Here is a 22,680-nt window from a genome sequence, read left to right as displayed (position 1 = left end):
AATGGACGGTATGGGGTCGGCACCGCCCGTATGGGGACGGAACCGACGGTATGGGGTCGGCACGGCCGGAATGGGAACGGAACCGATGTGTGGGGTCGAGACAGCCCGTATGGGGTCGGAACCGATGGTATGGGGTCGGCACGGCCGTATGGGGTCGGAACCACTCGTATGGGACGGAACCGACGGTATGGGGTCGGCACGGCCCATATGGGGTCGGAACCACTCGTATGGGACGGTCGGCACGGCTCGTATGGGGTCGACACGGCCGGAATGGGAACGGAACCGATGGTGTGGGGTCGAGACGGCCCATATGGGGTCGGAACGGACGGTGTGGGGTCGGAACCGCCCATATGGGGTCGGAACGGACGGTGTGGGGACGAAACCGACGGTATGGGGACGGCACGGCCCATATGGGGTCGGAACCGACGGTATGGGGACGGCACGGCCGGTATGGGAACGGAACCGGCGCAAGGCACGGCCGGTGCGAGGACGGAACCGCCGGTATGGGGGTCAGAACCTACGGTGTGGGGTCGGCACGGCCGGTATGGGGACGGAACCGCCGGTATGGGGTCGGGACGGTCCGTATAGGGACGGGACTGGGGACAAGGCACGGCCGGTATGGGGACAGCGGGCAGCCACGGGTTGGGGAGGGGGCACGGCCAGCGCAGGGGATGGGATGGGACGGCACCGCTGTAGGGTCGGGGCGGGGGGGATTGTATTTAGGGGGGGGGGTGGGAACGGCCAGAACGGGAGCAGGGGGCACCCAGCGTGGGGGTGGGGATACGGGGACGGCACGCGCTGTCCCATAGCCCCCCCCCCCCCCAAAAAAAGCCCCCCCCCCCATCACAGCGCGCTCTCTTTGCAGCTCCCGCTGAGGCTCCGCGGTCGGCGCCGGGCGGACAGGAGGCGGCGAAGGGACGACGTGGAGCTCAAATCCCCGCAGCTTCGTAAATGAATCCCCTCCTGTGCCCCCCCCGGAATCTGCCATAAGGGACAGCGTGGGAAAGTGGGACCCCCCCCCCCCCCCAAAAAAAAATACATGGGATGGATGGATATGGGGGGGGGGGGTTTATGGGACCCACCTGCTTGTGACCGTGCACGCCGTGCTTGGGGCGGTGCAGGAATCGTGCGACCAAACCTCGACAAACCTTCAGATCCCCCAAAGAACGGGCGGGGGTCTTTTGGGGGGGGGGCAACGCTTTGTTTTTTCCCATCGAAGCGGCGCGGAGCAGCGGGGGGGGATCGCGGGGCGGGCGGTGCAGAGGGCAGAGCTCAGAGTACGGCGCTGCGGGGAGACGGCAGGGGGCGATGACCCCCCCAGTGCCCCCCCACCCACCCACAAACCCCCCCCCGCCTCACTCCCACCCCCCCCAGCCCCACCTGGCTATGAGGGTCCCATCATCCCGACCCCAAACGGGGCAGCACCGGCCCCATATCAGCATTGCTTCCCCCCCCCGCCTTCCCTGTTCCCATCCCTGCCCCCTCTCCCATCCTTCCCAGCCCCCCCATAGGAAAAACTTCCAAACCCCCCCCGGGGGAGGAAGGGGGGGGGAGGGGTCTCCCCAACCCCTTCCCCCATTCCCATCTCTCCCAGTACATCCCAGTGCCCCCACCTGTATCCGCAGAGAAAGTGGACACGGCGTCCTCCATTGCTTTGGTATAAAGAACATCCCTGAAATCTGCGGGGGGGGGGGAGGGGGGGCAGAAGGATCGCCTTGAGGTGCTGAACCCCCCCCTCCCCCATCACCCCATAACCGAGCAGCCCCTCCTCGCCCCCCCTCACCCATCCATCCCAGCCCCATAGGAAACCCTCCAAACCGCTGGGGGGGGTCTCTCCAACCCCCCTCCCCCAACCCCTTTCCCTGTTCCCATCCCTCCCATCCCCCATAGGAAACCCTTCAACCCTCTCAGGGGGGGTCCACCCCACTCCCCAACCCCATAGGAAAAAGGGGGGGGGTCTACCCCAACGCCCCCCCCCCCTCCCATCCCTCCCATTCCCATAGGAAACCCTCCAAACCCCTCGGAGGTGGGGGTCTCCCCAACCCCCCCCCCCCCCAACCCTGCCCCCTCTCCCATCCTTCCCAGCCCCATAGGAAACCCTCCAACCTTTTCAAGGCGGGGGGGGCCACCCCAACCCCCCCTTCCCTCTCTCCCATCCCTCCCAGCCCCATAGGAAACCCTCCAAACCCCTTCAAGGGGGGGGGTCTCCCCAACCACCCCCCCCCAACCCTGCCCCCTCTCCCATCCTTCCCAGCCCCATAGGAAACCCTCCAACCCCTTCAAGGTGAGGGGGGGCCACTCCCCTGCTCTCCCTCCCATCCCCATAGGAAAACATCCAAACCCTCACGGGGGGGGTCCACCCCAAAACCCCACCCTCCTACCCCCTCTCCCATACCTCCCACCCCATAGGAAACCCTCCAACCCTTTCAAGGCGGGGGGGGGGCACCCCAACCCCCCCCTCCCCCCTCTCCCATCCCTCCCATCCCATAGGAAACCCTCCAAACCCCTTCAAGGGGGGGGGGTCTCCCCAACCGCCCCCCCCCCCCCCCAACCCTCCCCCCTCTCCCATCTTTCCCAGCCCCATAGGAAAGCCTCCAACCCCTTCAAGGCGGGGGGGGGGCCACCCCAACCCCCCCTTCCCCCTCTCCCATCCCTCCCAGCCCCATAGGAAACCCTCCAAACCCCTTCAAGGGGGGGGGGTCTCCCCAACCCTGCCCCCTCTCCCATCCCTCCCAGCCCCATAGGAAGCCACCGAACCCCCTCAGGATGGGGTGCTCCCCCCCCCCCCGGTCTCCCCACACCCCCCCCACCCCCCCACCCCCCCGTACCGTTATCTCTGAGCATCGCAGCTCCGGGATCGCTGTGCGATCTCAGCAACGGCCTCGATCCCAAAATCGGGGCGGGTGATGGGGGGCACGAAGCTTCGCTGTTCCTCCGCGCTTGGAAGGGGCGTCCAGCACCCGTCCCCCCCCCCACCCCCCCCACACCACCACCACCACCACGACCCCCTCTGAGCCTCACTTCGGGTAAACACGGCCCCCCCCCGCCCCTCACCAACCCCTCCAAGCGGTTACAGCTGTGGGTCGCCGCCCCCCCAGGCAAAACTCCGTCGCTCCGCGGTTCGGCGGTGGAACAAGAAAAAGAACGAGCGCCCCGATTTCGGGGTTGGGGGGGGTCTTCGAATGGACCCCTGGGACCCCTCCCGTGGTGGCTGCAACGGACGCAGTCCACGCTTAGACAATAATCGGCCCGGCTTCTTTGGATCGAACGGAATAAAACGTAATCGACGGATCGGGCCGAACCGGGAGGTTCGAGGAGGCACGAATCTTCCGACGGGCTGCTGCTGTCCGCCGGCAGCTCCGCAACGTCCGACGTCAGCAACGAAACGCTGTCCGTGGAGGCTGCGGGGACGGCGATGCGGTGGGGGAAACGGCCGGGGTGTGCGGGGCGATGCGGGGCGGGGGGAGGGATGGGAAGCGGCTCTGAGCCCCCCGGCTGTGGGCGCGGTGTGCAGAACGTGGGCAGCCCTGAGCCCAGCCTGGGTGTCCCCAAACCTGTCCTCAATCCTGGGTGTCCCCTGTCCCCAAGCCTGTCTCCATGCTGGATATGATCTGTCCCCATCCTGGGTGTCCCCAGCCCTGTCCCCATACTGGCCATCCCCTGCCCCTATGCAGCCCATGTCCCATCACCAGCCCTGTCCCCATCCTGGGTGTCCCCAACCCTGCCCCCATCCTGGCCTTATCCTGTCCCCAATCCTGTCTCCATGCTGGATATGCCCTGTCCCCATCCTGGGTGTCCCCAGCCCTGTTCCCATGCTGACATCACCTGTCCCCTGTCCCCAACCCTGTCCCCATACTGATATCACCTGTCCACAATTCTGTCCCCATCCTGGGTGTCCTCAACCCTGTCCCCACTCTGGCCATGCCCTGTCCCCATTCTTGCTGTCCTCCACCCCCAGCCCTGTCCCTATACATCCCATGTCCCATTGCCAGCCCTGTCCCCAGCCCTCCTGACCCCATTTTGGCCATGCTCTACCCCCATCCTTCCTGTCCCCAGTCTCTAACCCTGTCCCCACTCTGGCCATGCCCTGTCCCCACTCTGGCTGTCCTCTACCCCCAGCCCTGTCCCTATACATCCCATGTCCCATTGCCAGCCCTGTCCCCAGTCCCTAACCCTGACCCCACTCTGGCCATGCTCTATCCCCATCCTGCCCTCCCCTGTCCCCATCCTTCCTGTCCCCTGTCCCCAGCCCTGTCCCCATCCTTCCTGTCCCCTGACCCTAACCCTGACCCCACTCTTGCCATGCCCTGTCCCCACTCTGGCTGTCCTCCACCCCCAGCCCTGACCCTATACATCCCATGTCCCATTGCCAGCCCTATTCCCATTCCTCCTGGCCCCACTCTGGCCATACCCTGTCCCCATCCCGCCCCCCACCCTTACCCCCCCCCTCTCCCCTTGCCCCCCCACCTTCCCAATTCTCACCTTCCCCACTCAACACGATGGAGGGGACACGGTCACAGGTGCAGCCATGCGAGCCCTCGTTCAGCTGCGACTCGAACAGCGTAGCCTGCGGGGTGGGGGGGGGCTCAGGGAGCAGCACGGACAGCCCCCCACCCACCACCCACCCACCCACCCACCCAATGGAGGGAATGGGCTCAAGTGACCCCGTCAACCCCCACCCGGCTGTCACCCCCACCTGGCTGTCACCCCGCAGCCCCATGACGGTCTCATAGGATGGGGGGAAGTCGGTGGGGTAGAGAGGCACAGGGCTGTCCATGGAGCCGTTGTAGGTGATGCTGCGGAGGGGAGAGCGGAAAAGTGGTGCTGGGGGTGGGGGGTGGGGGTCATGGTGGGGTGTGGGGGCCATGGGGCACGGTGGCCATGATGGGGGATGGGGTCCAAGATGGGGGGTGGGGGCCATAGGGCATGGTGGCTATGATGGGGTATGGGGGTTATGGGGGTCATGATGGGGTGTGGGGGCTATGATGGGGTGTGGGGCCATGGTGGGGTGTGGGGGCCATGGGGCACGGTGGCCATGATGGGGGATGGGGGCTATGGGGGCCATGATGGGGTGTGGGGGCCATGGGGCACGGTGGCTATGATGGGGGATGGGGGCTATGGGGGTCATGATGGGGTGTGGGGGCCATGGTGGGGTATGGGAGCTATGGGGGTCATGATGGGGTGTGGGGGCCATGGGGCACAGTGGCCATGATGGGGGATGGGGGCCATGATGGGGGGTGGGGGCCATGGGGCACGGTGGCCATGATGGGGGATGGGGGCTATGGGGGTCATGATGGGGTGTAGGGGCCATGGGGCACGGTGGCCATGATGGGGGATGGGGGCTATGGGGGTCATGATGGGGTGTGGGGGCCATGGTGGCGTGTGGGGGCCATGGGACATGGTGGCCATGATGGGGGATGGGGGCTATGATGGGGGGTGGGGGCCATGATGGGGTGTGGGGGTGATGATTGGGTGTGGTGGCCATGGGACACGGTGGCCAAGATGGGGGATGGGGGCTATGATGAAGTATGGGGGCCATGATGGGGGGTGGGGGCCATGATGGGGGGTGGGGGCCATGATGGGGGGTGGGGGCCATGGGGCACAGTGGCCATGATGGGGGATAGGGGCTATGATGTGGTGTGGGGGCCATGGTGGGGTGTGGGGGCCATGGGACATGGTGGCCATGATGGGGGATGGGGGCTATGATGGGGGGTGGAGGCTATGATGGGGGATGGGGGCCATGATGGGGTATGGGGGCCATGAGGGGGTGTGGTGGCCATGGGACACAGTGGCCATGATGGGGTGTGGGGGCCTTGATGGGGTATGGGGGCCATGGTGGCGTGTGGGGGCCATGGGACATGGTGGCCATGATGGGGTATGGGGGTTATGGGGGTCATGATGGGGTGTGGGGGCCATGATGGGTTGTGGGGGCCATGGGGCACGGTGGCTATGATGGGGGATGGGGGCTATGGGGGTCATGATGGAGTGTGGGGGCCATGGTGGGGGGTGGGGGCCATGGGGCACGGTGGCCATGATGGGGTATGGGGGCCATGAGGGGGTGTGGGGGCCATGGGGCACGGTGGCCATGATGGGGGATGGGGGCTATGGGGGTCATGATGGGGTGTGGGGGCCATGGGGCACGGTGGCCATGATGGGGGATGGGGGCCAAGATGGGGTGTGGGGCCATGGTGGGGTGTGGAGGTGATGATTGGGTGTGGTGGCCATGGGACACAGTGGCCATGATGGGGGATGGGGGCCATGATGGGGTGTGGGGGCCTTGATGGGGGATGGGGGCCATGGGACGCATGGGCAGTAGGGCACGGTGGCCATGGAGTGTGGTGACAATGGGACACAGTGGCCATGGGGCACGGTGGCCATGATGGGACACGGTGGCCATGATGGGGGATGGGGGCTATGATGAAGTATGGGGGCCATGATGGGGGATGGGGGCCATGGGGCACAGTGGCCATGATGAGGTGTGGGGGCCTTGATGGGGTATGGGGGCCATGGGCGCATGGGCAATGGGGCAGGTGGCCATGGAGTATGGTGACAATGGGGCACGGTGGCCATGATGAGGTATGGGGGCTATGGGGTGTGGTGGCCATGGGTTACGGTGGCCATGGGGCGTGGTGGTGGCCATGGGGCGTGGTGGTGGCCATGGGGCGTGGTGGCTATGGGGCTATGGGGCACGGTGACCATGGGGCGTGGTGGTGGCCATGGGGTGTGATGGCTATGGGGCATGGTGACCATGGGGCATGGTGGTGGCCATGGGGTGTGGTGGCCATAGGGCTATGGGTTGTGGTAGCCATGGGGCGTGGTGGCCATGGGGCTATGGGGCACGGTGGCCATGGGGTGTGGTGGTGGCCATGGGGCGTGGTGGTGGCCATGGGGCATGGTGTCAGTGGGGCACAGTGGCCATGGGGCATGGTGGTGGCCATGGGGCACGGTGGCGGCCATGGGGCATGGTGGCTATGGGGCATGGTGGCCATGGGGCGTGGTGGTGGCCATGGGGTATAGTGGCCATGGGGCTATGGGGTGTAGTGGCCATGGGGCATGGTGGTGGCCATGGGGTGTGTTGGCCATGGGGCGTGGTGGCTATGGGGCTATGGGGCATGGTGGCCAGGGGGCATGGTGGTGGCCATGGGGCTATGGGGCACGGTGGCCATGGGGCATGGTGTCAGTGGGGCACAGTGGCCATGTGGCATGGTGGTGGCCATAGGGCGTGGTGGTGGCCATGGGGTGTAGTGGCCATGGGGCTGTGGGGTGTAGTGGCCATGTGGCACAGCGGTGGCCATAGGGCGTGGTGGTGTCCATGGGGTGTGGTGGCCATGGGGCTATGGGGCATAGTAGCCATGGGGCATGGTGGTGGCCATGGGATATGTGATGGCTATGGGGCATGGTGGCCATGGGGCGTGGTGGTGGCCATGGGGTGTGGTGGCCATGGGGTGTGGTGGCCATGGGGCTATGGGTTGTGGTGGACATGGGATGTGGTGGCCATGGGGCATGGTGGTGGCCATGGGGAGTGGTGGTGGCCATGGGGTGTGGTGGTGGCCATGGGGCTATGGGGCACAGTGGCCATGTGGCATGGCGGTGGCCATGGGATGCGGTGTCAATGGAGCTATGGGTCAAGAAATGGGGCACAAGGACAACAAATCACGGTGGCCATGGGCTGCTGTCATCCACCCCCCCTTACCCCCCACCCCCCCAGGCACCCACCGCCCCCCAGCTGCCCACCTCTGCGCGTCGGTCTCGGAGCTGCAGGTGTATTCGGGGGGGTAATATGGGGGTGGGGGCACCGGGGGGACGAACTCCTCCAAATCCAACATGCTGTGTAAGAACGGCTCCGGTGGTGGCGACGTGCAGCCCAAGGTGATGGAATCAGATCGCTGCGGGACCAACTGAGGGGGTAGAAGAAGTTTCAGGGTGAGGGTGGGGGGGGGGTCTTGGGGGTTTTTTTTGGGGGGGGGTCCCAATGATAGGACCCACCACGTGAGTGACGTCCAGGGAGAAGATGCGGATGCAGCAAACGCCGGCAGACAGAGCGCAGATGATGGTGGAGAGGACGGACAGACCGCAGACACTGAAGAGGAGATCCTGGGGGTGATGGGGAGGGGAAGGGAGGGGGGGTGAGCGCAGGGGGGAAAGGGAGGATTTGGGGTGGGGGGCAGACGATGTGCCCACCTGGAGGGCCAGGCGGCCGCTGCGACAGTCGGGGTTGGGGTACATGGTGAGGGTCTCCCCATGCGGGATGCAGGATGGTGGCGGCGGCTCCGGGCGGCTCTGGCAGCAGATGCAGGAATTCTTCTCCTAGGGATGAGGATGGTGCTGAGGGATTCGCCCCCCCTCCTCCCTTCTAGACCCCCCCCCCCCAAAAAAAATGCCCCCTCACCCGCTCGCAGACTTCCAATGAACGGACGAGCTGAGCGTTTTGGCAGGAGAGGATGGAGCCGGCCAGGCTCAGCATCACACCCAGCACCGACAGCAGTGTGAAGAAGGTGATCTGATGGAGGGGGGGGGGGTAACGTGGAGGGGGTTATGGGGTGGGTCGGGGGGGTGCTCGGACCCCTCCAGCCACCCCGTGGTGAATAAAGAGTGGGGGTCTGCAATGGGAGATGCTCAGCCTCATGGTGAAGATAAAGGGGGGGGGTCTCTGCTGGGGGATGCTCAGCATGGTGAATACGGAGGGGGGGTCTCCATTGTGCTCAGCCCCCCCGCCCCAATAGTGAACACATGGGGGGGGGTGGGGGTCCTTGCTGGGGGATGCTCAGCCCCATAGTGAACACAGGAGGGGGGGTCCTGGGATGCTCAGCCCCCCCATAGTGAATGCGGAGGAGGGGTCCCTCCTAGGGATGCTCAGCCTTGTGGCAAACATGGGGGGGGTCCACACTCAGCCCCCCCCCACATCTGCCCCATAGTGAACACAGGAGGGTGGTCCTGATATGGGGGGGGTCCTCACTGGGGGATGCTCAGCCCCCCCCCCACGTCTGCCCCATAGTGAACACAGGAGGGTGGTCCTGACTGAGGGATGCTCAGCCCCATAATGAACACAGAAAGGGGGGGGGGGTCTCCCTGGGGGATGCTCAGCCCCTTCCCATCCCCCCCCACCCCTCCCCCCTCCCCGCAAGGCTGAAAACAGGGTGGGGGTCCCCACATCACCTACCACCAAACTGAAGGGCCTCTTCCAGGAGACGATGCCAATGAGCCCGGATAGAGCGAGCTGAGGATGAGGAGGGGGCGAGGATGAGGAAGGAGTGAGGATGAGGAGGGGGGTGAGGATGAGGAGGGGGAGAAGGAGGGGGGGTGAAGGGGGGGGTGAAGGGGAGGGGACGAAGAGGAGGAGGGGACGAAGAGGAGGGGATGAACATGAGGAGGGGGTGAGGATGAGGAGGGGGTGAGGATGAGGAGGGGGTGAGGATGAGGAGGGGGTGAGGATGAGGAGGGGCTGCAGGGGGGGGTTGAAGAGGAGGGGGGCGAGGATGAGGAGGGGGAGAGGATGAGGAGGGGGAGAGGATGAGGGGGGGGTGAAGAGGAGGAGGGGGTGAGGATGAGGAGGGGGTGAGGATGAGGAGGGGGTGAGGATGGGGGGCATGAAGATGAGGAGGTGAAGAGGAGAGGAGCGAGGATGAGGAGGGGGTGAAGAGGAGGAGGGGTGAAGAGGAGGAGGGGGTGAAGAGGGGGTGGGGGTGAGGATGAGGAGGAGGGGGCGAGGATGAGGAGGAGGGGGCGAGGATGAGGAAGGGTCCCTCCCAGGCAGTGCAGCCCCCCGTGTTTGGGCTGAGCCCCCCCCCATCCTCACTGCATGCATTCGGCCGCCCTGGAGGAAATGCTGATTCAGGGCACTGAGAGCCCCGGGGCTGCGGGCAGCGCTGTGGGGCCGGGCTCAGCGCTGTAGGGCTGCCGCCCCCACCCCATACAGCCACGAGCAGAGGATCCCGACTCATTGACCCCCCCCCTGCCCCCCCACCGGATCCCTCCATCCATCCATCCATCCATCCGTCCGTCCGTCCGTCCCTTTGCTATCTGCCAGGACCCAACGGCGTCGCCCCATCGCGGACAGTGGGATTTTCCCACAATGCACCGCAGCGGCATCGCTGGGGGCCACACAACTCCACCCCCCCCCCCCTCTCTGGGGATCGGTGAAAAATCCATCCCAGCATCTCACCCCACACAGACACCCCCCCCCCCAACTTCCCCATAGTCCCCTGTACCCCCTATAGCCCCCCTATAGCCCCCATAGCCCCCCTATAGCCCCACTATAGCCCCCATAGCCCTCCTATAGCCCCCCAATAGCCCCCCCATAGCCCCCCCATAGCCCCCCTGTAGCCCTCCTATAGCCCTCCATAGCCCCCTTATAGTCCCCTATAGCCCCCATAGATCTCCATAGCCCCCCTATAGCCCCCATAGCCCACTTACAGTCCCCTATAGCCCCCATAGATCTCCATAGCCCCCCTATAGCCCCCATAGCCCACTTATAGTCCCCTATAGCCCCCATAGATCTCCATAGTCCCCCTATACCCCCTAGAACCCCCCTATAGCCCACCATAGCCCCCCTATGGCCCCCCATAGCCTCCCTATAGCGCCCAGAGCCCGCTATAACCCCCCTATAGCCCCCCAGAGCCCCCCGATAGCCCTCCTATAGCCCCCCATTGCCCCCCGATAGCCCCCTACAGCTCCCCTGTATCCCCCCATAGCCCCCCCATAGCCCTCCATAGCCCCCTTATAGTCCCCTATAGCCCCCCATAGACCTCTATAGCCCCTCTATACCCCCCAGAGCCCCCCTATAGCCCTCCATAGCCCCCCTATAGCCCCCCATAGGTCCTCTATACCCCCCCAGAGCCCCCCTGTAGCCACCCATAGCCCCCCAATAGCCCTCCTGTAGCCCCCTATAGCTCCCATGTATCCCCCCAGAGCCCCCCCAGAGCCCTCCTATAGCCCTCCATAGGCCCCCATAGCCCTCCATAGCCCCCCCATAGCCCGCCATAGACCTCCCATACCTCCCTATAGCCCCCCTATAGCCCCCCATAGCCTCCCTATAGCCCCCATAGCCCCCCAGAGCCCCCTGATAGCCCTCTATAGCTCCCATGTATCCCCCCATAGCCCCCTATAGCCCCCCTATAGCCCCCCATAGACCCCAGTAGCCCCCCTATAGCCCCCCATAGACCCCCCATACCTCCCTATAGCCCCCATAGCCCCCCTATAGCCCCCACAGACCCCCCATACCCCCCTGTAGCCCCCCATAGACCCCCCCATAGTCCTCCTTTAGCCCCCCCAGAGCCTCATACCCCCCTATAGCCCCCCCATAGCCCCCCGTAGACCCCCCATACCTCCCTATAGCCCCCCAGAGCCCCCCTATAACCCCCCATAGATCCCCCCATAGCCCTCCATAGCCCCCCAGAGCCCCTCTTTAGCCCCCCCAGAGCCCCCATAGACCCTCATACCCCCCTATAGCCCCCCTATAGCCCCCCTATAGCCCCCCATAGACCCCCTATAGCCCCCCATAGACCCCCAATACCTCCCTATAACCCCCCTATAGCCCCCCAGAGCCCCCCTGTAACCCCCCATAGATCCCCCCATAGCCCTCCATAGCTCCCCAGAGCCCCTCTTTAGCCCCCCCAGAGCCCCCATAGACCCTCATACCCCCCTATAGCCCCCCTATAGCCCCCCATAGACCCCCCCATAGCCCTCCATATCCCCCCGTTAGCCCCCCCAGAGCCCCCATAGACCCTCATACCCCCCTATAGCCCCCCTATAGCCCCCATAGCCCCCCTATAGCCCCCCCATAGCCCCCCCATACCTCCCTATAACCCCCCTATAGCCCCCCAGAGCCCCCCTGTAACTCCCCATAGATCCCCTCATAGCCCTCCATAGCTCCCCAGAGCCCCTCTTTAGCCCCCCAGAGCCCCCATAGACCCTCATACCCCCCTATAGCCCCCATAGCCCCCCATAGTCCCCCATAGACCCCAATAGCCCCCCTATAGCCCCCCATAGACCCCCAATACCTCCCTATAACCCCCCTATAGCCCCCCAGAGCCCCCCTGCAACCCTCCATAGATCCCCCCATAGCCCTCCATAGCTCCCCAGAGCCCCCATAGACCCTCATACCCCCCTATAGCCCCCCTATAGCCTCCTGTAGCCCCCCTATAGCCCCCCATAGACCCCCCATACCTCCCTATAGCCCCCTATAGCCCCCCAGAGCCCCCCTGCAACCCCCCATAGATCCCCCCATAGCCCTCCATAGCTCCCCAGAGCCCCTCTTTAGCCCCCCCATAGACCCTCATACCCCCCTATAGCCCCCCTATAGCCCCCCCATAGCCACCATAGCCCCCCATAGACCCCAGTAGCCCCCCTATAGCCCCCCATAGACCCCCATACCTCCCTATAACCCCCCTATAGCCCCCCAGAGCCCCCCTGCAACCCCCCATAGATCCCCCCATAGCCCTCCATAGCTCCCCAGAGCCCCTCTTTAGCCCCCCCATAGACCCTCATACCCTCCTATAGCCCCCCTATAGCCCCCCTATAGCCCCCCCATAGCCACCCATAGACCCCCCATACCTCCCTATAGCCCCCCATAGACCCCCCCATACCTCCCTATAGACCCTCATACCCCCTTATAGCCCCCCAGTAGCCCCCTATAGCCCCCCATAGACCCCCCATACCTCCCTATAGCCCCCCATAGACCCCCCCATACCTCCCTATAGACCCTCATACCCCCTTATAGCCCCCCAGTAGCCCCCCTATAGCCCCCCATAGACCCCCCATACCTCCCTATAGCCCCCCATAGACCCCCCCATACCTCCCTATAGACCCTCATACCCCCTTATAGCCCCCGAATAGCCCCCCTATAGCCCCCCAAACTGACCGAGAAGCCGGCCCATGATGGACACGAGTGGCGAATCTTGGAAGATGCAGTGATGGTGGCGGCCACCAGGCTGAAGGTGACGACGAGGACACCGAGGATGACTTGAAGGAATCCCAGCACCAACAGAACCTGAAGCCACGTCCTGTGGGTTCGGAGCCGGGTGAAACTGCGGGACGAACGGACGGTCAAAGAGCGGCTGGAATCGCTGCGAGACGGCATGGCCAAAAAGTACCGGAGACCCGAAAACGAGATGAAAACGGGAAACCCAAAGGTCGAGAAACGGGAGAACGCCGGAACCGGGCCGGTTTTCCGTCTGTCGGGGGTTCCGATGCCGGGAGGGGGACGCGGTGGTTCGGTGGTTCGGATCCTCAGCGCCGTCCGCGCATTTCGCTCAAAACCCCGCGTTTGGGGTCTCGTCTTCTTCCTCCTCTTCGATCTCCGGTCGTGGGGGGGTCATGCCGGGGTTGGGGGGGGGACGTTGCCGGTTGGGTTTCACCCAAACCGTACCGAAGAACCGGGAGGAAGAAGCGCTGCGGGCCGCGCTCAGCTCTGAGCATCCTCCGACGGCCGCGCGGGGTTCCGTGCGAAAAGAGAAGAAATAATAATAATAATAATAATAAAATAATAATAATAATAAACAACCCCGATCTCCAACCGCCGCCTCTCCGCTCTCACCGCATCCTCCGCCGTTGTTTATCGGCGGCCGCAAACCCCCCCTCCCCCCCCCTCTTCCTCCGCCGCCTCCGCCGCCGCCGCCCCCCGGCCCCGGGCGGACGGGATGCGGGACGGAGAACCGCCGGGCATCGCCTCCCCCCGCCTCCCCACCCCCCCCCCGGATAGCCGACCCCAACCCCGCCGGGTCACGGAGCTGCGACCGCGCCCGATGCGGAGGAGAAGAACCGGGAGGGGCAGAACCGGGAGGGGCAGAACCGGGAGGGGCAGAACCGGGAGGGGGAAAACCGGGATGGGCAGAACCGGGAGGGGCAGAACCGGGAGGGGCAGAACCGGGAGGGGGAAAACCGGGAGGGGCAGAACCGGGAGGGGGAAAACCGGGAGGGGCAGAACCGGGAGCGCTTCCCCCCGCCCCGCAGCCCCGGTGGGAGCCCCGAAGGCGCCGGCACCGGAGGCCGCCCCTCCGCGGAACGCCGGGACTCGGAGTCCCACCCACCCAGCCTGGGGATGCGGCACCGGCACCGCCCTGCGCTGAGCCCCCCCCCCCCCCAAAACCCGCCTCGTCCTGCACGGAGACCCCAACCCCCCCCCCCAAAAAAAAAACAACCTGCCCCATACGGAGATCCCAACCCCCAAACTCGCCCCGCACGGAGCCCCCCCCCCCCGACCCCCCCCCCCCACGAACCCCCCCCCCACGATCCCAAAACCCGCCCTGCATGGAGTCCCCCCCCCCCCAAGCTCCCCCCTCACGATCCCCAATCCCCCCCCCCCCCAAAAAGAAACCCTGTCCCATACGGAGACCCCAACCCCCCCCCCCAGGATCCCAAAATCGGCCCCACACGGAGCCTCCCCCCAAACCCGCCCGGCATGGAGCCCCCCCAACCCCCCCCCCCCCAAAACAAAACCTGCCCCATACGGAGATCCCAACACCCCAATCCCCCCCCCCACGATTCCAAAACCCGCCCTGCAAGGAGCCCCCCCAACCCACCCCCCCCAAAAAACCCCACTCTGTACAGAATCCCCCCAACCCCCCCCAAGTTCCTTCCCCCCCCCAAAAACCCACTCCCCATGGACCCCCCCAACTCCCCTCCCCCCCCAAAAAACCCACCCCGTATGGAGCCCCCCCCAAAAATCCACCCCCACATGGAGCCGCCCCCCAACTTCCCCCCCCAGCCCCCTTCCCTCCCCCCCAAACCCCCCCCAAAACAACCCCCCCACCCAACATCCCTCCCCCCCCACAAACCCCCCTCCCCCCAACTTCCCTCCCCTCCCAACCCCCCCCCCACCCGACTTCCCTCCCCCCCCAAAACCCCCCCACCCGACTTCCCTTCCCCCCCCAAACCCCCCCCCCAAAACCCCCCCCCCACCCGACTTCCCTTCCCCCCCCTAAACCCCCCCCCAAAACCACCCCCCCACCCGACTTCCCTTCCCCCCCCTAAACCCCCCCCCAAAACCACCCCCCCACCCGACTTCCCTCCCCCCCCCCGCTTCCCACGATCCCCAGCCCCCCCCTCCCCAAAAAAAACCCCATACAGAGATTCCCCCCCCCAACCTCCCCCCCCCCAAAAAAAACCCACCCCACCCCACACGAAGCCCGGAGGATTTCAACTTCATTTATTCCTTAAATTAAAAACCAAAGGCGGTTTTGCATACGGCACAGCAACGCGGGGGGGGGGGGGCAGGGGAGGGGGGGGCAAAACAGGAGCGAGGCAGCAATGATGGGGGGGGGGGGGGGGCACAGCTGCTGTCATTCTACAGTGGCCCCAAGAGGGGCAGAGAGCTGCAGTCTGACCCCCCCCCTCCCCAAACCTCTCTGGGCACAGGAAAAGGCACAGACCCCCCCCCCCAACAAAGAACAGCAGGAATGACCCCCCCCCCCGACCCCCCCCCCAACAAAGAACAGCAGGAATGAACCCCCCCCCCACCCCCCCACAGCCAAGAGATGGTGAAAGCACAACTCACAGCCCCCCCCCCCCCAAAATGCTACCAGGGGGGTGAAGGGGACGCAGGGAACTCGGTGCCCCCCCCCACACACACACAACCCCCCCAGAAACAGAACATGGGGGTCACGGAGGGGGGGGGATGCTGCCCCAATGTGGAACATGGAAGGGAGGCATCAGCCCAGCACCACCAAAAAGAGGGCAGGGAATAAGGGGGGGGGGGTTCCTGTGCAGCCCCCCCCCCCACCAATGGATAAAGCCAGCCTCAGGTTCCCACTGCAAAGGGAAGGAATGCAAAGAAACCCCCCCCTCATCTCCTTCCCCCCCCCCCAAAAGGCTGTGTTGGCTCCTGAGGGCTCCAGGAATGGGCAGCAATGGGAACTTTGTGCCCCACAGCAGCACTGGGGGGGGGGGGGGGCAAAAAAATAGATTGTGGGTAAATGGGCAACATGGGATTTCACATCTTGGATGGGGGGGGAAGAATCCCAGGCATCCAACAGAGGGGGGGGCAAAAAGCAGATTGTGGGTAAATGGGCAACATGGCATTTCACCATCTTGGATGAAGGGGAGGTTCAAGGGGGGGGGGGGGGAAGAATCCCAGGCTCCCCTCCATCCAACAGAAGGGGGGGGCAAAAAGCAGATTGTGGGTAAATGGGCAACATGGGATTTCACATCTTGGATGGGGGGGGGGTTGGGGGGGGGAAGAATCCCAGGCATCCAACAGAGGGGGGGGGGCAGAAAATAGACTGTGGGTAAATGGGCAACAGGCATTTCACCATCTTGGATGAAGGGGGGGTTCAGGGGGGGGGAAGAATCCCAGGCTCCCCCCCATCCAACAGAGGGGGGGGGGCGCAGCACAGCCTCCATCCAGCCCCCAGGCAAAGGAGGAGAAGAGCAGCCGATGCGATGCTGCGATGCTCCCCAAAAAACGGGACGCCTGTCAGCTCCCAGCAGCCGATGGGTGACGGATGGAGGGGGGGGGGAGGTCAGGGTGGGGGTGGGGGGGGGTCCCGATGAAAGTGCAAACCTCGGATTTCCTCTCGGTGAGGTCAGAGCCCGAGTTACGGTGCTCTGAAGGCGTTGGTGGCGGCGCCTGCAGCGGCGTTGGCAGCCGCCGTGCGCACGGCTTGGTTGGAAAAAACCCCGGCAGCAAATTCCTCCTGGGCCTTTTGGAAGCTGGCGCCCGTCCGACGGTACAGGGAGTGGATCTGGGACAGAGCCAACGGCTGGCACGCTGCCTCCATGCCAACCCCCTCCCCATGCCAACCCCCTCCCCATGCCCATCTCCTCCCCATCCTCACCCTTTTCTCCCCATGCCCACCCTTCTCCCCATGCTCATCTTCTCCCCATGCCCTCTCCATGCCCATTTCCTCCCCATGTTCATCCCTTCCCCATTCTCACCCTTTTTTCCCCATGCCCACCCTCCTCCCCATCCCCTCCCCATGCCCACCCTTCTCCCCATGTTCACCCCTTCCCCATGCCCACCCTTTTCTCCCCATGCCCACCCTTCTCCCCATGCCCTCCCCATGCCCACCCCCTCCCCATGCCCACCCTTCTCCCCATGTTCACCCCTTCCCCATGCCCACCCTTTTCTCCCCATGCCCACCATCCTCCCCATCTCCTCCCCCTGCTCACCTCCTCCCCATGCCCACCCCCTCTCCACACCCATTTCCTCCCCATGTTCATCTCTTCCCCATCCTCACCCTTTTCTCATCATGCCCACCCTTCTCCCCATGCTCATCCCTTTCCCCATGCCCACCCTCCTCCCCATCTCCTCCCCCTGCCCATCCTTCTCTCCCTGCCTACCTCCTCTTCATGCCCATTTCCTCCCCACGTTCATCCCTTCCCCATCCTCATCCTTTTCTCATCATGCCCACCCTTCTCCCCATGCCCACCCCTTCCCCATGCCCACCCTTTTCTCCCCATGCCCACCCTCCTCCCCATCTCCTCCCCCTGCTCACCTCCTCCCTATGCCCACCCCCTCTCCACGCCCATTTCCTCCCCATGTTCATCTCTTCCCCGTGCCCACCCTTTTCTCCCCATGCCCACCCTTCTCCCCATGCCCATCTCCTCCCCCTGCCTACCCCCTCTCCATGCCCATCTCCTCCCCATGTTCATCTCTTCCTCATGCCCACCCTTTTCTCTTTCTGCCCACCCTTTTCTCCTCATGCCCATCCCTTTCCCCATGCCCACCTCCTCCCCATCTCCTCCCCCTGCCCATCCTTCTCCCCATGCCCACCCCCTCTCCATGCCCACCCCCTCTCCATGCTCATCTCTTCCCTATGCCCACCCTTTTCTCTTCATGCCCACCCCCTCCCCATGCTCATCTTCTCCCCATGCCCTCCCCCTGCCCATCCCCTCCCCATGCCCACCCTTCTCCCCATGTTCACCCCTTCCCCATGCCCACCCTTTTCTCCCCATGCCCACCCTTCTCCCCATGCTCATCTTCTCCCCCTGCCCATCCTTCTCCCCATGCCCATCCCCTCCCCATGTTCATCCCTTCCCCATGCCCACCCTTTTCTCCTCATGCCCACCCCCTCCCCATGCCCACCCCCTCCCCATGCCCATCTCTTCCCCATGTCCATCTCTTCCCCATGCCCACCCTTTTCTCCTCATGCCCATCCCTTTCCCCATGCCCACCCTCCTCCCCATCTCCTCCCCCTGCCCATCCTTCTCCCCCTGCCCACCCCCTCTCCATGCCCATCCCCTCCCCATGTTCATCCCTTCCCCATCCTCACCCTTTTCTCATCATGCCCACCCCCTCCCCATGTTCACCCCTTACCCATGCCCACCCTTCTCCTCATGCCCATCCCTTTCCCCATGCCCACCTCCTCCCCATCTCCTCCCCCTGCCCATCCTTCTCCCCACGCCCACCCCCTCTCCATGCCCACCTCCTCCCCATGTTCATCCCTTCCCCATCCTCACCCTTTTCTCATCATGCCCACCCTCTCCCCATGCTCATCTCCTCCCCATGCCCACCCCTTCCCCATGCCCATCTCCTCCCCATGCCCACCCCCTCCCCTCCCCCTGCCCAACCCCTCCCCATGCTCATCTCTTCCCCATGCCCACCCTTTTCTCCTCATGCCCACGCTTCTCCCCATGCCCACCCTCCTCCCCACCTCCTCCCCATGCCCATCCCCTTTCTCCCCATGCCCATCCCCTTCCCACTGCCCACCCTTCTCCCCAGGCCCACCCCCTCCCCCTGCCCACCCCTTCCCCATGCCCACCCTCCTCCCCCTGCTCACCCTTTTCAGCATGATAATACCCAACGTTGCCTGCGCTGTGAAGAGCAAAGACACCAGGATCATCATTACTGCCACAGCTCTGTTCACCCGCACCGCTATCAGGCTCACGATCCAACCACTGCAAAAACAACAACAAAAAAAACCAAAGCAAAGCAGAAGTGGATGCTTTGGGTTCAACCATCCCCCAGCTCCTCCTCCTCCAGCCCGGGGCTCAGCACAGATCTTACCTGAACCCCCAGTTTGGGATCCCAATTGCCTGCAGGACGTACATCACATTCTGGGCAAAGAAGACGAAGAAGAAGACAAAGAAATTGAATGAGCTGTCGCTCCTGGGGGGGGGAAAGAAAGAGAGAGAACATCAGGCACAGCCCTCAAATCCTCCTCCAAGCAAGGACAGCACACAGCCCTGGACGTGAAGCTGTGAACAGAGGGAAGAGGAGGACCCCTAAGACCCCCAGGGCAAGGCTACCCTATGGGGAAGGGTCTCACCCCACCATGGAGTGAGAGCCATCATCTCTTGGTGGAAGATTAAATGATTAAATTGATTAAGTTTGTTACAGAGAGAGTGGTGAGGTGCTGGAACAGCTGCCCAGAGAGGCTGTGGATGCCCCGTCCATCCCTGGAGGTGTTGGAGGCCAGGTTGGATGGGACCCTGGGCAGCCTGGGCTGCTGTGAAATGTGGAGGTTGGTGGCTTTGCATTGGTGGGGGTTGGAGATTCATCATCCTTAAGGTCCCTTCTGACCCAAACCGTTCTGTGATTCTTTTTTTTTTTAATGGAGCCTGATTTCCCCAGCAAAGAGCCCCAAAGTGAACAAACATCCCAACCCCCACCACCCTCTGCTTGTCCACGAGCTCACAGAATGGTTTGGGTTGGGAGCTCAAGGATCACAGAGCTCCAACCCCCCACCAATGCAGGGTCAACCTCCACATTTCACAGCAGCCCAGGCTGCCCAGGGCCCCATCCAACCTGGCCCTGAACACCTCCAGGGATGGATGCCCATCCACAGCCTCTCTGGGCAGCTGTTCCAGCACCTCACCACTCTCATAGTGAAGAATTTCCCCCTGACATCCAACTGAAATCGGCCCTCATTCAGCCTCAAACCATTTCCCCTCGTCCTGCTCTCATCTCCCCTTCCCAAGAGCTGACTCCCCCCCTGTTTTTGGGCTCCCTTTAGTACTGCAGGCTGCAATGATTCACCCCGCAGCTTCTCTTCTCCATGCTGAACAAGCCCAGCTCCCTCAGCCTGTCTTTGCAGGGAGGTGCTGCAGCCCTGCTCATCTCTGTGGCTCCTCTGGCCCCTCTCCAACAGCTCCCTGTCTTTCTCCTCCTGGGACCCCCAGCCCTGGGTGCAGTGCTGCAGATGGGGCTTCACAACTGACATCCTGACACCCAACCTCAACCTGCCCTCCCTTAATTCCAACCATTTCCCCTCGTCCTGCTCTCATCTCCCCTTCCCAAGAGCTGACTCCCCTCCTGTTTTTGGCCTCCCTTTAGGTACTGAAGGCTGCAATGAAATCACCCCACAGCACCTGAACGCTTTGTACATGGGCCGGTACCAGCAGACGAAGGAGCAGGGTGTGTAAAGCAGAGCCCAGAGGATGGAGAGACCGAAACCAGAACCTGAGGAAGGATCCACACAGAACCAGGCCAGCGAGGAGAAGAAGTTCAGGAGCAGAGCGACGGTGCTGGCTGAGAGAAAGGAGCTCGGTTGGGTGATCCAAACAAGACTTAGAGGGGAACCATCCCCCTTCTTTAATCCCCCCCCCCAGCCCACGGACTGACCCATCCAGAGGTAATACATGGCAGTGACCGTCTTTTGGAAGTCAGCAGGGATTTCCACGGGGATGTCCTGATAGAAACACGGCTTCACCGGGCAGCAGGAGGGCAGGGGGGGCCAATTGTTGGCTCGGGCTGGGAGTGACAGCAGTGAGAAGGAAGAAAAGGGGTGGAAAGAGGGAAGGGGAATGGAGGGGGAGGGAGGAAAGGGGAAGGGGAGGGGAGGGGGAGGGGGAGGGGGAGAGGGGGAGGGGAAGGAGAGGAGAAGGGGAGGGGAAGGGGAGGGGAAGGGGGGTGGAAAGAGGGAAGAGGAAGGGGGGTGGAAAGAGGGAAGAGGAAGGGGGGTGGAAAGAGGGAAGAGGAAGGGGGGTGGAAAGAGGGAAGAGGAAGGGGGGTGGAAAGAGGGAAGAGGAAGGGGGGTGGAAAGAGGGAAGAGGAAGGGAAGAGGAAGGGAAGAGGAAGGGAAGAGGAAGGGAAGAGGAAGGGAAGAGGAAGGGAAGAGGAAGGGAAGAGGAAGGGAAGAGGAAGGGAAGAGGAAGGGAAGAGGAAGGGAAGAGGAAGGGAAGAGGAAGGGAAGAGGAAGGGAAGAGGAAAGGGAAGAGGAAAGGGAAGAGGAAAGGGAAGAGGAAAGGGAAGAAAGGCGCAGAGCTGCGGCCGCTCACCAGCGCTGCCCCCCAGCGCCGCGTTCTGCAGCTCCCGTTCCCTCCGGTCCAATTCCTCCGCCTTCCGGTTCAGTTCCTCCTGCCGTTTCAGCAGCTCGGCCGTGGCAGCTGCAGCCGAAGCCTACGGGATCGTCACGGGGCTCGGTTTCCACCTTCCTCCTTTCCACCCCCCCTCCCTCCGCGGCCGCCGGTTCCGTACCTGCGTCCCGTAGGAGCCGTAGTTCCGCGGTTCGGTTGGGCTCGGTCTCCTCGGGGGCTGCGCGGTTCCCGGTGGCGGCGGCGCAGCGTCGGGCAGAGCGCGGTACGGCGGCGGCGGCTGCGGACGGAGCGAGAAGAGAGCGGTGAACGGCCCGGAGAGCACCGGACGGACCGGGAAACGGAGCCCCGGAGCGCTCAGCTCCATCCGGGCTCGGTTCTCACCGCGCCGCTCTCGAAGGGATTATAGGCGTCCAGCGTTGTGCTGTCGGGGCCGGGCCGGTGCTGAACCACGGCGGGGTCCTGCAAGAGACACGGCGGGAGCTGAAACCGGGAGCTGATACCGGGAATTGATACCGGGAGCCGATACCGGGAATTGATACCGAGAGCCCAGACCGGGAACTCAGACCGGGAATTGATACCGGGAACTCAGACCGGGAGCTCATACCGGGAATTGATACCGGGAACTCAGACCGGGAATTGATACCGGGCATTGATACCGGGAACTCAGACCGGAAGCTCATACCGGGAACTGGTACCGGGAGCTCGGACCGGAAGCTCATACCGGAACTGGTACCGGGAGCTCGGACCAGGAGCTCAGACCGGAAGCTCGTACCGGAGCTGATACCGGGAGCTCAGACCGGAAGCTCATACCGGAGCTGATACCGGGAGCTCGCACCGGAACCGGAGCCGCGGAGCACTGCAGCGCACGCACCTGGAATGGGTTATCCGGGAGCACCGCGGGGCCGCCGTGTTGGGCCATGGCCGCAACGGGACCGGGAGCGAACCGCCGCCGAGTCCGCCGCGCCGCCCCGCCCCGCGCCTCTGATTGGCCGCCCGCCCCCACGACGTCACCGGCGCCGCTCGGGGCTCCCGAGAGCCGCACCGCGGGGGGCTGTGCGCATGCGCGGGGCCGGATAGAAAGCGGCGGCCATGTGACGTGACCACGTGGTCGGAGTCACGTGGCGGCGCGCACGCTCTCCCTCCACTTCCGGTCTCACTGCAGTTTCCTCACCGCGCGGCCCGCTGGGAGCGCGTCTCCACAGCAACGCCGTTTCCATGGCAACGGCGCGCCGGGGCCTGCAGGGAAACTGCGGGCCGCCTGGCCTACACAGCAACGGCCGGGCTGAGCACGAAGCCGCTCCGCCGCTCTCTACTGCGGGGATCCGAGCTCGGGTGGACGCCCCGATCCGAGAGAGGTGGGCTCGGCGCCGCTCCCTGCTCCTGCAGTGCAAACCCGGGGGGAACGCAGCCCTGGGGGGGGGCAGCGGGGGGGGGGGGGAGGAGGAGCTGTGGGCCACGATGGATGCAGGACTGAGGACAGAATCA

At 64.4% G+C, this 22,680-nt stretch overlaps 2 protein-coding genes across 6 annotated transcripts; both read right to left on the bottom strand.

Moving 5' to 3' along the window:
* Positions 1-807: 807 nt before the first annotated feature.
* On the bottom strand, positions 808-13,559 carry ENTREP3 (endosomal transmembrane epsin interactor 3). 4 transcript variants are annotated; one of them, XM_090127272.1, is made up of 12 exons: positions 12,860-13,553; positions 9,161-9,217; positions 8,390-8,500; positions 8,182-8,307; positions 7,987-8,094; positions 7,735-7,898; positions 4,697-4,796; positions 4,483-4,567; positions 2,829-3,401; positions 1,614-1,679; positions 1,083-1,285; positions 809-981 (listed from the first exon to the last, which is right to left on the bottom strand). In XM_090127272.1, the coding sequence occupies exons 1-12, from the start codon at positions 13,076-13,078 to the stop codon at positions 844-846; spliced, it is 1,950 nt and encodes a 649-aa protein (XP_089983398.1). In that variant the 5' UTR covers positions 13,079-13,553; the 3' UTR covers positions 809-843. The 4 variants fall into 4 exon arrangements, with proteins under 4 accessions (XP_089983397.1, XP_089983396.1, XP_089983398.1 ...); XM_090127271.1 differs by having other exon boundaries at positions 808-963; positions 4,483-4,796; positions 12,860-13,559; XM_090127270.1 differs by having other exon boundaries at positions 808-981; positions 4,483-4,796; positions 12,860-13,558.
* Positions 13,560-15,485: 1,926 nt separating this feature from the next.
* Positions 15,486-22,252, bottom strand: SCAMP3 (secretory carrier membrane protein 3). Of its 2 annotated transcripts, none has more exons than XM_090127291.1 (9): positions 22,067-22,252; positions 21,577-21,654; positions 21,356-21,472; positions 21,157-21,277; positions 20,501-20,629; positions 20,248-20,407; positions 18,944-19,045; positions 18,717-18,751; positions 15,486-16,679 (listed from the first exon to the last, which is right to left on the bottom strand). In XM_090127291.1, exons 1-9 carry the CDS (start codon positions 22,112-22,114, stop codon positions 15,598-15,600), a joined length of 1,872 nt encoding a protein of 623 aa, XP_089983417.1. In that variant the 5' UTR covers positions 22,115-22,252; the 3' UTR covers positions 15,486-15,597. The 2 variants fall into 2 exon arrangements, with proteins under 2 accessions (XP_089983417.1, XP_089983418.1); XM_090127292.1 differs by having other exon boundaries at positions 16,455-16,679; positions 18,717-18,834; positions 22,067-22,235.
* Positions 22,253-22,680: the final 428 nt, after the last annotated feature.

This window comes from Phasianus colchicus, chromosome 30 (assembly GCF_987193195.1).
Source record: "Phasianus colchicus chromosome 30, bPhaCol1.hap1.1, whole genome shotgun sequence".
NCBI classification, from domain to species: domain Eukaryota; kingdom Metazoa; phylum Chordata; class Aves; order Galliformes; family Phasianidae; genus Phasianus; species Phasianus colchicus.
Note: the sequence above shows the minus strand (reverse complement) of the source record. Positions and strands in the feature narration are given on the sequence as shown.

What these genes read in the sequence shown, in the direction of transcription:
- ENTREP3 (XM_090127270.1), bottom strand. Translation starts at nt 13,078, where the DNA reads ATGCCGTCTCGCAGCGATTCCAGCCGCTCTTTGACCGTCCGTTCGTCC. An exon ending in CATCATGGGCCGGCTTCTCG is followed by an intron (nt 9,218 to 12,859) that starts GTCAGTTTGGGG and finishes CCTCATCCTCAG; the next exon opens with CTCGCTCTATCCGGGCTCAT. An exon ending in CATCGTGTTGAGTGGGGAAG is followed by an intron (nt 3,402 to 4,482) that starts GTGAGAATTGGG and finishes CCGTCCCCGCAG; the next exon opens with CCTCCACGGACAGCGTTTCG.
- SCAMP3 (XM_090127291.1), bottom strand. Translation starts at nt 22,114, where the DNA reads ATGGCCCAACACGGCGGCCCCGCGGTGCTCCCGGATAACCCATTCCAG. An exon ending in CATGTATTACCTCTGGATGG is followed by an intron (nt 20,408 to 20,500) that starts GTCAGTCCGTGG and finishes CCTTTCTCTCAG; the next exon opens with CCAGCACCGTCGCTCTGCTC. An exon ending in CCCATGTACAAAGCGTTCAG is followed by an intron (nt 19,046 to 20,247) that starts GTGCTGTGGGGT and finishes TCCCCCCCCCAG; the next exon opens with GAGCGACAGCTCATTCAATT.